This window comes from Danio rerio, chromosome 21 (genome assembly GCF_052040795.2).
Source record: "Danio rerio strain M-AB ecotype USA chromosome 21, GRCz13ab, whole genome shotgun sequence".
NCBI lineage: Eukaryota > Metazoa > Chordata > Actinopteri > Cypriniformes > Danionidae > Danio > Danio rerio.
In genome coordinates this window covers 15496761-15509467 of record NC_141041.1, presented here as the reverse complement: position 1 = coordinate 15509467, position 12707 = coordinate 15496761, and the positions used below count along the sequence as shown (strand labels likewise).

Sequence of the window (12707 nt, the reverse complement as noted above, 5' to 3'; positions counted from 1 at the left end):
TGCGCTGTGTCGCCGCGCCCTCAGCCCTTGGAACGACCCCTCGTTCCTACAGGCCGGTGTGCCTCTAGGACAGGCGTCCAGCCATGTTGTTGTTTCAACAGACGCTTCCAACACGGGTTGGGGGGCCGTGTGTCGCGGGCATGCGGCTGCGGGCCTCTGGAAGGGTGCCCAGCTGCATTGGCATATCAATCGCCTAGAGCTGTTGGCAGTGTTCCTCGCTCTCCACCGCTTTTTACCGGTGCTGGAGCGGCAACACGTGCTGGTCAGGACGGACAGTATGGCGGCGGCGGCGTATATCAACCGCATGGGGGGTATGCGCTCTCGCCGCATGTCTCAGCTCGCCCGCCGTCTGCTCCTCTGGAGTCACCCGCGGCTGAAATCGCTGCGCGCCATTCACGTCCCAGGCACGCTCAATCGTGCAGCCGATGCGCTCTCACGACAGCTGTTACGCCCTGGAGAATGGAGACTCCACCCCGAGTCTGTTCAGCTGATATGGGCGCGATTCGGGGAGGCCCAGATCGATCTGTTTGCTTCCCCCGAGAACGCTCACTGCCAGTTGTTTTTTTCCCTGACCGAGGGCTCTCTCGGCACGGATGCACTGGCCCACAGCTGGCCTCGGGGCATGCGCAAGTATGCGTTTCCCCCAGTGAGCCTGCTCGCGCAGTTTCTGTGCAAGGTCAGGGAGGACGAGGAACAGGTTCTGCTAGTTGCGCCCCTTTGGCCCAACCGGACCTGGATATCAGAGCTCTCACTCCTCGCGACGGCCCTCCCCTGGCGGATCCCTTTGAGAGAGGACCTACTCTCTCAGGGACAGGGCACCATCTGGCACCCTCGCCCCGATCTTTGGAACCTCCACGTGTGGTCCCTAGACGCGAGGAAGACTTAGGTAACCTACCGACTGCGGTGGTTAATACCATCACTCAGGCTAGAGCCCCCTCCTCGAGGCGCGCCTACGCCCTGAAGTGGAGTCTATTCACTGAATGGTGCGTCTCTCGCAGAGAAGACCCCCGAAATTGCCAGATTAGTGTTGTGCTCTCTTTCCTTCAAGAGAAGTTGGACAGCAGGCTGTCGCCCTCCACTCTCAAGGTTTACGTGGCCGCCATCTCCGCTTATCATAGTGCGGTAGCTGGCGGCACCGTGGGAAAGCATAACCTGGTCATCCAGTTCCTTAGGGGTGCTAGGCGAATTAATCCATCTCGCCCCCCTCTCATGCCCTCTTGGGATCTCGCCCTCGTTCTCACGAGTCTGCGATCCGATCCCTTTGAGCCACTCGAATCAGTATCTCTAAGATTTCTGTCCCTGAAGACAGCTCTGCTGGTTGCGTTGGCCTCCATCAAGAGGGTCGGGGACCTGGAGGCATTTTCGGTCAGTGACTCGTGCCTGGAATTCGGGCCGGATTACTCTCACGTTATCCTGAGACCCCGCCCCGGTTATGTGCCCAAGGTTCCTACCACCCCCTTTAGAGATCAGGTAGTGAACCTGCAAGCGCTGCCCCCGGAGGAGGCAGACCCAGCCCTTTCTTTACTTTGTCCAGTTCGCGCTCTGCGCATTTATGTGGACCGTACTCAGAATTTTAGATCATCTGAGCAGCTCTTTGTCTGTTATGGCGGTCGGCAGCAGGGAAGTGCCGTATCGAAACAAAGATTATCCCACTGGATTGTGGATGCCATTTCACTCGCTTATTCGAGTCGAGGTCAGCCGTGTCCCCCGGGAGTACGTGCACACTCCACTCGGAGCGTTGCATCCTCTTGGGCGCGTGCACGCGGCGCCTCTCTAACAGACATCTGTAGAGCTGCGGGCTGGGCGACACCCAACACATTTGCAAGGTTTTACAATCTGCGAGTGGAGCCGGTTTCCTCAAGGGTATTAGGTAACCCTTTGGTGATTGAGGAGACAACTCGGTAGGGTGTTGAAACACGCTTGCGGCGCCATTCTCCCTAACACGGAGGTACGTGCGCCTTTTTTATCTGTCAGTAAAGTTCCCCGTCAGGTGAGCCCTGCAGATTCCTCCGTGGCCCCCAGCACTGACTCAGCGGAGGAGTCACTTGCTGGCCCACTACGTTGTAGGTCTGCCCGCTGGTCAGCCCGCGTTTTGGGTATAGGTGCCTGCTATGCGTGATCCCCACTAGGCGATCCCATATGCTTATTCCGCCACGGTTAAGTCCCCCCCCTGGGCGGACCCGTGTCTTCCCTCTCCGCTAACCACTCTTTGCTATGCGTACTCCCCCTTTTTAGGGCTAGTCCATAGGTAAATTCTGCCATCTATCCCCCCCTTGGGTAACGGATGGCCTCTGCAGCGTCCTCCCTATCGGGATTGCACGCTTCCCAACGTACTGTCGTATTTCCTAGAATTATCTAGATGCTCACGACTTCCCAAAAAATATATCTAAATCCGTAAAACTTCTGTTGAAGTAGGATAAATTAGGGCCAGGGACACGTTGGAGGACCGCGCCCCCCATGATGTGGGTGCGTCACGCTTGCTTGACTATCTCCTCATCGGGGGTGTTGGTAAGGTGCAGTCATTATGGCGCTTTCCATATTCTCCCATTCATGGCACTGAAGTTCCCCAACCGAAGGGGAACGTTCGAGGTTACAGAAGTAACCCTTCGTTCCCCGAGGAGGGGAACGGAAGTGCCATATTCCGTCGCCATGATGACTGTCCCTTAGCTGTTTGAAAGTCTCTTCAGCTTAAAAGGATGGCGTCTGCTGGCTTCAGGTGTGCTTATATGCTGAGATAATTGCAGATGTCGCACACCTGCGCAAGCTTACGCTGCCAATTAATTTCATTCATTGGCCCGTTCAATACTCTCCAGATAAGCGGCTTCTGATCCGAATCCTCCCATTCATGGCACTTCCGTTCCCCTCCTCGGGGAACGAAGGGTTACTTCTGTAACCTCGAACGTTTTTCATCTTAAAAGGAAATTGACACAAAAGCTGGAATCAATTGCTCTAGCAGATATGTCACACATAATATAAGTCAAACAAGGCATGTGCAGCTTTTATAAACACAATAAAAAACTTCTTTCTCAATCTGCAACATCACAAGAACCAGGTCTGATGGACAGAACACAAGAGGAAAAAATGAAAAAAGGGAATAATTAGGCCTTTGATGTTGTCTATGTATATTACAGCTGTTATAAGCTGCACTACATGCTACATATGTCACCATATCTTACTGTTCATATTTGCTTTCATCCGCTTCGCTATAATTGGCTGTAGGAGGAACTGCCCCAATCTGAATCACCCAATCAGATACACTGTTCACCTGGTTTTTACAAATGACCAGGCCTAACAGAAGTAAACCCAGATGTGGTGCCATCTGGAGGTTTCTGGCTGAGCTCCAGTGGCTCAGACTCTGTAATAGACCTCTATTTGTTCATGAAGGGTTGATTTATGCCATTATGGAGACACTGCGCTGCCCGGGAGAAAATTTCAGCAGGGATGCAATAATTAATAAGCCCTATTTTTCACATTGCTGTTTCTGTTACCCTGCTTTTCTGTCCTGCTGGGGGTCAAGCTTTTTGTTATATGTTGGAATTAGGATCAAATTTTGAAGCTACGGGTTTACATGAACCCAGAATGTCATTTAAATATACAGATATTTGAATATTAGCTTTTAAAGAGCTTAGGGGCTCTATCATACACCCGGCGCAATGTGGCGCAAGGCGTGGCGCAATAGTCTTTTGCTAGTTTCAGCTTGGCGCAAGAGTCGTTTTGAGGCGTTGCGCTACGCTGTTGAAATAGCAAATGCATTAGCGCTCATTTGTGCGCCCATTGGCGTTCTGGTCTAAAAAGGAAGGCGTTCTGAGGCGCACTGCTGGCGCGTTGCTATTTTGAGAAACTAAAATAGATTTTTCATTAGACCAAAACAAACCCGGTCTAAACTCCGGAGTTGCGCCTCGCTTACACACTGCTTAATACGCACAAGAGAGCAATGGGCAAATATCTTTACATATGAAAAATTTTTAATATTAAGGATATATATAATATATAATAAGAATAGATATAGGATTTAAATGGAAAGGATTAAAATATTATAAAACATATTATTTTCTAGCCTACATAAATATGAAAAATCACTGCTTTTATGTCTTCAACTCGGGAGGCTTGTTCAGTTCTTTCATAACAATTTGCTTTTGTATAATGTTATTATTATTAGCAGTATTATTTATTATATTCATATTTATATTTGTTTTATTAAAAACTAGCTTAGATTTGCCCACCTGTCAGGTTTTAGACCATATGGGGCAAAGCATGTGTTTTAGGATATAACTCAGGTTTTTGAGCACACTTCGTTAATATTGTTCATTTATTCATTTGCTGGAAATTAGAACTGAATTTAACAATAGTTTTGAAACGAATATTTGCACTTAACAAACGCAATTAATTATTTATAGACTAATTGATGTCTGCATAAAGGTTTCCCTATCCAAAAGCGAAAGTGAAAGTAGATCGATTATCTCTCATTCTCATGCAGTAGATGCTCTGTTTAACAGTTTTCTGTTAAAAAAAAAAAAAACTGTTAACTGTTTGCTAGTGAAATGCTCAGTTTTTCCACTTAGACTTACTTTACATCTTGTAAATAGCGAATGCGCTCTTGGCGCGACGCAGCTGGCTCTTAAAGGTAATGGGAGATGAGACTCTAATTGGTTTATTCTCAAAACACACCTATAACTCATTAAGAAAATAAACTCAACCATTTTAGACCATGCGCCACGGCGCAAAGCAGATTTTCCTGTCCTTAAATTAGCAAAAATGCGTTCTGACACGCCCTGAAAGCGTTTGCGTTTTGCGCTCTGCGCATGGACCGTCAAAATAGAGCCCTTAGTGTTCAAATGTAATATTTTTTGAAAATGTCTATACTGGAGTTAGAATATTATATTGTAATGCAATGTTGTTGTTTCTGTATAGTTAAATAAAATATAAATGTTAGATGAAAAACAATACAGTTAGGGTATAAATGATAAAAATAGAAAAACGTTTAAATAAATACAATAAAATAAAAATGACCAAAGCACATACAGTCATACAAATACTAACACTAAAAACAACAATAGCTTTGGAATTTGTAACCACAAGGGAGAGTTGGATGACAACGGAGAGAGGATCCATGCTCAGCTTTATTCAGAGTCGTAAGACAGACAATGGTCAAACACAAGAGCAAATGGGTACATAGGCTGTACAAGGAAATCTGGAAGTGTAGTCAGGTTACAGACAAATGGTTGATACAGGCGGTAGACAACTTAAACAACAGAACAAGGCAAGGGTCAAACACAGAGAGACTAAACAATAGGGATGGTTGACATGAAACTGATGTTTCGACATAGTGTCGAGATCTTGAACCGCAAGTGTTTTGAAACACTGCACTAAAGCATGATCCGAAACACCCAGGTCACGTGATTAAGGTGATTCAAAACACCCAGGTTATGTGACTAAAATGTTTCGAAACATCAGGTCACATAACTAAAGTCATTTAAAGCATTGGTCATTTTAAAAGCGGTTGAGACCTGACGAATCTGCGTTTCACTGACAGGGTCAGGGTAATCCTCTACCTCATGTAACCCAGTCGGCCGTGCATGTGCACAGAGTAACTGTGCTGCAAATAGCCCAAGTTTGAACTTGTACGAATACTTGTACAGATACTCTGAAAATATAATTTGACTTATTTTAATAATGCTATTTTATGTTTCATGATCAAAAAAATACATATTTATTCACAAAGTGTTCATTCAGATGTCAGACCAATGTTAAAACAAAACAGGTTACAAGAACAGAGCATTTACAAACTAATATTTATTACTGAATCACCCTGGATTCGAACACATTATCTCTGCATGCTAGTCTGGAACTCTCACCGCTCCACTAATCACTTAAAACCTCAATTCTACAACATGGGGTTTATTATCTCAATTTGCTTAACTGTTTCTTTGTTGAGGCTGTTTCAGAGCAACACATATAATTAGCCACTAGGCGTCACTGTAGAGAAAAGATTCAAAACGTTTTGCAGCTTCGACACATTTGCTTCAGCCGTTTCAGTGTTTCAGCCTCAATTTACCCACCACTAGTACATACAGGGAAATCTGGAAGCATAGTCAGGTAACAGGCGAATGTTCTATACAGGCAGCAGACAACATAAATAAGAAAACAAGGTTTTGGTCAAACAAATAAAGACTACATAAGGAAACCGCTTCGCAATGTTAAAGGGTATAAACCAACAAGACTCAGCAATTTGTGTGACAAAGTAAGCAGTCTATATAGTCTGAGTAATAAGTTCTTGAGCAGCTCCCAGCTGTGTGCGTGTGTAATCATCGGTTAACCAGAACAGGTGTGTATGAGGTGCATAACAAGATTTGTAGTCATGAGGTGACAGGATTGTAGTCAGGGTAAAAGTGAATGTTTACCAGGGATCTGCAAGCCTGGATTGCTGGTGATCGTGAAAGAAGTACTACATTTAGTTTTCGGAAGGCAATGTTAGATGATATAGTTTGCATTTAAGGTATAAAATAACTAAATAAATAAATAAGGGCAACACAGTGGTTCAGTGGTCAGCATTGTTGCCTCACTGCAAAAAGTTCACTGGTTCAAATCCCGGCTGGTTCAGATGGCATTTCTGTGTGAAGTTTGCATGTTCTCCACATGTTGGCGTGGATTTCCTCCTGGTGCTCGGGTTTCCACCACAGTCCAAAGACATGCACTAAAGGAGAATTGAATCCACTAAATTGGCAGTAGTGAATGTGTGTGAATGTAAGAGTGCATGGGTGTTTTCCAGTACTGGGTTGCAGCTGGAAGGGCATCTGCCTTGTAAAACATATGCTGGATAAGTTGGTGGTTCACTCCGCTGTGAAGGCTCCTGATGAATAAAGGGACTAAGCCGAACGAAAAATTAATAAATAAATTAATAAAAAACTAAATTAAAAAAATTTTAAAATTACACAAAAATGACCAAATCACATTCAGTAGTACAAATACTAAAACTGAAAAAAATCACTTTGGAAGTAATACATTTAGTTTTCAGAAGGAAACCATATGTTAGATGCTACAGTTTTGCAGTTAAGGTATAAAATAAACAAATAAATATAAAATAAAAATTAAGATAAAATAAATAAATAAATAAATAAATACACAAAAGTAAATTAAAGTAAACAAATAAATAAATATAAAATAAAAAAAATAAATAAAAAATAAATAAACTGACAAAAGCACATACAGTATTACAAGTACTAAATTTAGTTTTCTGAAGAAAATCTATATGTTAGAATATATAGTTTGCAGTTAAGGAATAAAATTATATATATATATATATATATATATCTTTTCACAAACTGTTTAGTGCCATAAAATCAAATTGATTGTAATTGTTTGTGCACTCTTAAAAAAATAAAGGCTCTGCTGTTGTAACCTAGCTTTGGATCAAATATGGACAAACTTAACTGTTAGGTTAAACCAGTCATTTAAATTTGAATTGATTTGGTTGTGTAGGGTGTGAATGGTTTTAAATGCAAAACATAAAAAACAGTTATCATTCTGCAGGAAGCCAGCTTTGATGTGATGGTTTAAATGCTTAGGTTTAATTTTAACAATGTGCTCATATTACCCTGGTCAGAGTGCCAGAGTGTAAAATTAATGGCTTTTATTTGAGAGTTTGGCCTCTAAACTTTGAATAGTTGTGTTATTGAGTATAGTCTTTTTTTAATCCTGATAATTATTGCTTGTCTATCCTTTCTGTCAGCGATACATCTGTTAAATGAGCTTGGTTGCTGTTAAAAATGACAGTTGTTCTTGTTTTATTTGTTTAGATGTTGCTTTGTATATTTATTTATTTATTTTAATCTCCTTTCTAGGGGTGTCCTGGGAATCCTGGCTATCCTGGACCCAAAGGAGATAAGGTATGCTAATCAGAGAGTGTTTACTAACGAGAAATGTATTGGAATGGTCAGTGTCATAGTGAATGAAAGCAAGCCGAGGTCATAGAGCATACTACTGAAGTTCACTGAAAGTTCGCATGCCTGTGGTCATGACCGTCTCACCTCTCGTGTCTTTTTATGACCTTTGTCACTTCAGAAGACAGCTCTCATTTGTTCAGGCCAAACACAAATCTAAATGCCAGCAGGAGAGCCTGCGAAGACATGCTGATAGTCTTATTTCCCTGTTCATATAGTCGCAGATAAATGATTATAAATTTGGATGTTTCCTCAGATTCTTGCTCTTTATTTATTCTTTTTTAAATTTCACTTTTTATTAATAAATATAACATTAAAGGATTCAAGGTCTCCTATTTATAAAGCGTTTATCAATTCGGCATTAAAAGTTTAGTCAACTTTTGTGCAAACTGAATTTGGACTTTCTTGCATTGTTCATGTGGATACAAATAAAATTAAATATAATGTTGGATGAAAAATGTTGCAGTTACAGTATAAAATTATAAAATTACAAAAATGAATGAATTGATAAATAAATAAATAAATAAATAAATAAATAAATGACCAAAGCACATACAGTAAAAAAAAAAAACTTTGGAAGTACTACATTTAATTTTTGGAAGGAAATTAATGTTAATTATGTTAAGTTTGCAGTTAAAGTATAAAATTTGATAATAAATAAATAAATAAATAAATAAATAAATAAATAAATAAATAAATAAATAAATAAATAAAAATAACTAAATAAAACAAAATGGCCAAAGCACATACAATAAAATAACTAAAAGTAAGAAAAGTTTGAAAGTATAAATAGTAAAATAATAAAATTTACATTAGAATAAATATTCTGTAATGGTAAATAAATGTTGGTCCAGTAAAGATGGCCATATTTCATTTTTAAAGGCTAATTTAATAGTTTTTATTGCTTGGATGACGAAAGATTTTCACAAACTGTTTAGTGCCAAAAATATTTAAATCCCATTTATGCAATGTTTATCAATTCAGCGTTCAAAACTCAGTTAACTTTGTGATATTTGCAAACTGAATCCTGATATGCTGTATTTATAGCATTTAATTGTACATTAAATTATTATGTTTTCTTGCATCTCTTTAAAAATCTACAGCCGCCTTTAAAATGTAAATATGCATTAGACTGTACTAGGGACCAGTGTAACTTGTACTTTAAGTTTTAGTTATGTTTTGCTGTGACAATAAGCAAATTAGAAGACAGGTCTGCTCATTTACATAATATTCAATGCAGCCCATTAACCAGTGTTAATTAGGTCTCAAAGAAGCAGAGTTGTTGATGATAAGATGTATGTAATCTACTGAAAACACATTCAAAGTGCAAAATGAGGTAATCCCTTAACTGTCACTGTGCTGCCATTGAGAGCCTCATGTTTACTTCACGATATTCCAATTAAATCCTAATATAAGCATGACAAACTATATATCGTTGGAAAAGTGTAAGACTTCTGAATACATATTCTAACACAATTTTTGTTACGTGGTAAACCTGTGGGACCATTTACACTTAAATTTTTTTTAAATACATGTGTAAAATTTGAAAAGCTTAAAAATTTTGAAAAGCATTTGAAAGCTTAACATTTCTAGTGTCCAAATCTGGTGACTGATTTTTGATCAATTTTTCTAGCAACAGTTATGCCCAATACTCAGCCGCAAAGCATTACTTTGCTTAAGCAATCCACTATAAATTTTTTCCCACAATTTCATAATACACATTTTATTTTAGATGATTTTAGAGGCTAAATTCTCCTTACTACTTTAGAGTTTGATGTCAAATCATCCAATGTTCATCAAAAGATTCATTTTTTTAAAAACATACGCAGAAATAGGGGCGCCATTATGTAGCCGCCAATGGAAACTGAATGTCATCTTGTGCTGCGCCCCAAATAAAAGCTAATTCTTTGAGATATCAACTTTAAATTATTTTTAATTAACATTTGTTTAGGCTAATATGGATTTGAGGAAGAAAAAAGACAAGCACTTAACACAGAAACCACTAAATGTGTTAAAATAAATGAGTAAAGTCTTGGAATAAGGCAGTCAGATCTGAAATTACGTCTTGAAAAGTCATAGCGCTTCTGGTAGTTGTCACCAAACTCTTTTTCCTTAAAGCTCTGCCCAGACTAGTTGATTGGCACTCCTCAATTGCATATGATTTGTCATTTAATCATTACAGGTTTATATAGTTGTTTATGAAAATGAAATATTAAATACATTTGATTTATCATTCGGGTAGTTGTTTTGAGATTTATTATTTGAACTTTTTAGGCATTTGAATTTTCACTTAAATTTTGTTAGGAAAAAACTTCCATAGCTAAAGCAAGTTTTGTAAAATACATATTATATATGATACAATATACATGTATTGTTTTAATATTTTTATAAACCTAAAGGCACTTATATTTAGTTTATTTAGATTCTTTTTGAAATCCATCTGCAATCTGACATCTGTCTTCTTTAAAATGACACCAAGATTAAATCTATGCTCTGAAGCCTTGAAGACTGGCAATCCTTTAAGTTGAACATGCTATTTTCATGTCTATGTTCAAATGTGGGAACTACCGTTAAGGGGTTTAAATACTTGTATCAAATTAATGATAGAGCATTTAAAACCCTTAACTGTCATTCCCACTTTTTGAACATAGACATAAAAATGACATGTTCAGCTTGAATGATTGCCATCATTCCACTTCTAAAGCTGAAAAATAACTTTGCACTCTTTTTTCATTGCTTCATATTTCACTGTGTCTTTAGCACATCCTGACAGCAGCAGACCTTTAGGCTTTAAATATGGCATAAAGTGTCATGACCATGGAAAAGAGGATTTGATGCAGCATTTTATCAAACTGAAGCACATAAATGTAACTTTAACGCTATATACAGTACATTACTGCTCGAGTTTTAGGTCTTGAGGATAAAAATGTTTGAAGTCTCTAGTGATCATCAAGGCTGCATTTATTTGAACAAAATAAGGTAACAAAAGATACAGTATATTATAAAAATGTATTACAATTTAGATCAGAGATGCCCAGAGTAGGGCCCAAAATTGTTCCTTGCTAACCTTTGATTTGGCCCGCCATTCCATCTGAAAAGAGTAAGAATGATGGGGAGGTGGTTGGGGCGAATGTCATTGCCCTAGATTGTCATTTCGAATTTATCATAACCTATTGTTTCTTTGTTTTATCGATGAGCTACAAAAAAAGCCTGCTGGAATGAAATAATTCAATTAGATGTTGCATATGAATCAGACTTTTAAAATGTAAATACTGTCACTTGACATAGAGGACAATGCACAAGTCATCTATGAGAAAATCAAGGTCAAGGCAGGAGCAGCTCGACTAGTGTATTCAGCATTGAACTCCATTGTGTTTTAAATGGGATTGCTTATGTTTTATCTGTAATAAGTTCAGTATAAAATGTAAAAAATTATACTGCGTTAGTTTATATGATTTAAAGTAAAACTTTTAGGAAAGTTTCCCCTCAGACAAATGTATTGTCATACTTTTTGGTATGTAATCGGCCCACAGCCCTCAATCAAGTTTGGTTATTGGCCCTTCATAGGAAAAACTTTGGGCACCTCTGATTTAGATGAACAGTTTTCTGTTTTGGGCGAGGCAGTGGGGCAGTAGGTAGTGCTGTCCCCTCACAGCAAGAAGGTCGCTGGTTCGAACCTCGGCTCAGTTGGCGTTTCTGTGTGGAGTTTGCATGTTCTCCCTGCCTTCGCGTGGGTTTCCTCCGGGTGCTCTGGTTTCCCCCACAGTCTAAAGACATGCGGTACAGGTGAATTGGGTTGGCTAAATTGTCCGTAGTGTATGAGTGTGTGTGGATGTTTCCCAGAGATGGGTTGCGGCTGGAAGGGCATCTGCTGCGTAAAAACTTGCTGGATAAGTTGACGGTTCATTCCACTGTGGTGACCCCGGATTAATAAAGGGACTAAGCCGACAAGAAAATGAATGAATGAGTTTTCTGTTTTAATGTTAAAATGTACATTTTATTGCTGTGATGTAAAGAAATTACAAGTCTTCAGTGTCAAGTGATCCTTCAGAATGGTTTTGATTAATTCAATGCATCCATGCAAGGGTAAAAATCCTACATTTCTTCCTAAATGAAAAAGGGGTGATTTTTTTTTTATTTTGAAAAATTGCAGAGCCTCGTATTTGCAAGCACTCTTATTTACATCTGGAAAACAGAATGCAATTATAACTTCAGAGTTGAAAGTGGAATAATAATTTATCAGTTATCTGGTGGTGTCTAAACTGAATTGATCTATTATGTACAGTGCTGTTTTACAACATGCGCCATTTGCCTGCTTATACAATACAGATGTGCGATGGAATGTTGTTTTTCGCTCTAACAGCGGAGCTTTCATCACGTTTGATATTGGTTTAGGATTATAATTGTATTAAAGAACAAAGTTTATTTTAAAGTAATACAGTTCTCATTATTGCCACAATGTTTTTATTTTAGGGTGCCTTTGGTGTTAGGGGTCGTCCAGGTCGCCCTGGATTCCTGGGACCCCCAGGACCACCCGGCCTGCCCACATTCTACCTATGGAGAAACACACCTGAAGACTGGGCTGCATTTCAGGTGAGTTCTGTCATTTCTTTTTAGTTCTGTCTTTGGTTTTATCTGTCAAAATGTTCCATTATATGTCCACAAAATAAAACTTTAAAGTGTCAGCCAGTGCACAGCTGTATCTTGTGTAATAGCTCAGAGAAGCACCACAGCCATGATTGAATAAAGGTGCTCAGAGAAAGAGAA

General features: G+C 39.5%; 1 protein-coding gene across 8 annotated transcripts in view; it reads left to right on the top strand.

The window, feature by feature from the left end:
• Positions 1-12707, top strand: part of si:ch211-196i2.1 — a 143430-nt gene that overhangs the window by 98623 nt on the left and 32100 nt on the right. For all 8 annotated transcript variants that reach the window (XR_015520132.1, XR_015520131.1, XR_015520130.1 and 5 more), the window contains 2 exons: positions 7842-7886; positions 12414-12533. Coding sequence is in view for 3 of the 8 variants with exons in the window: in XM_087300948.1 (XP_087157074.1) it covers positions 7842-7886; positions 12414-12533 (165 nt within the window). In the remaining 5 variants the exon portion in view is untranslated. The remainder of the gene's footprint in view (positions 1-7841; positions 7887-12413; positions 12534-12707) is intronic.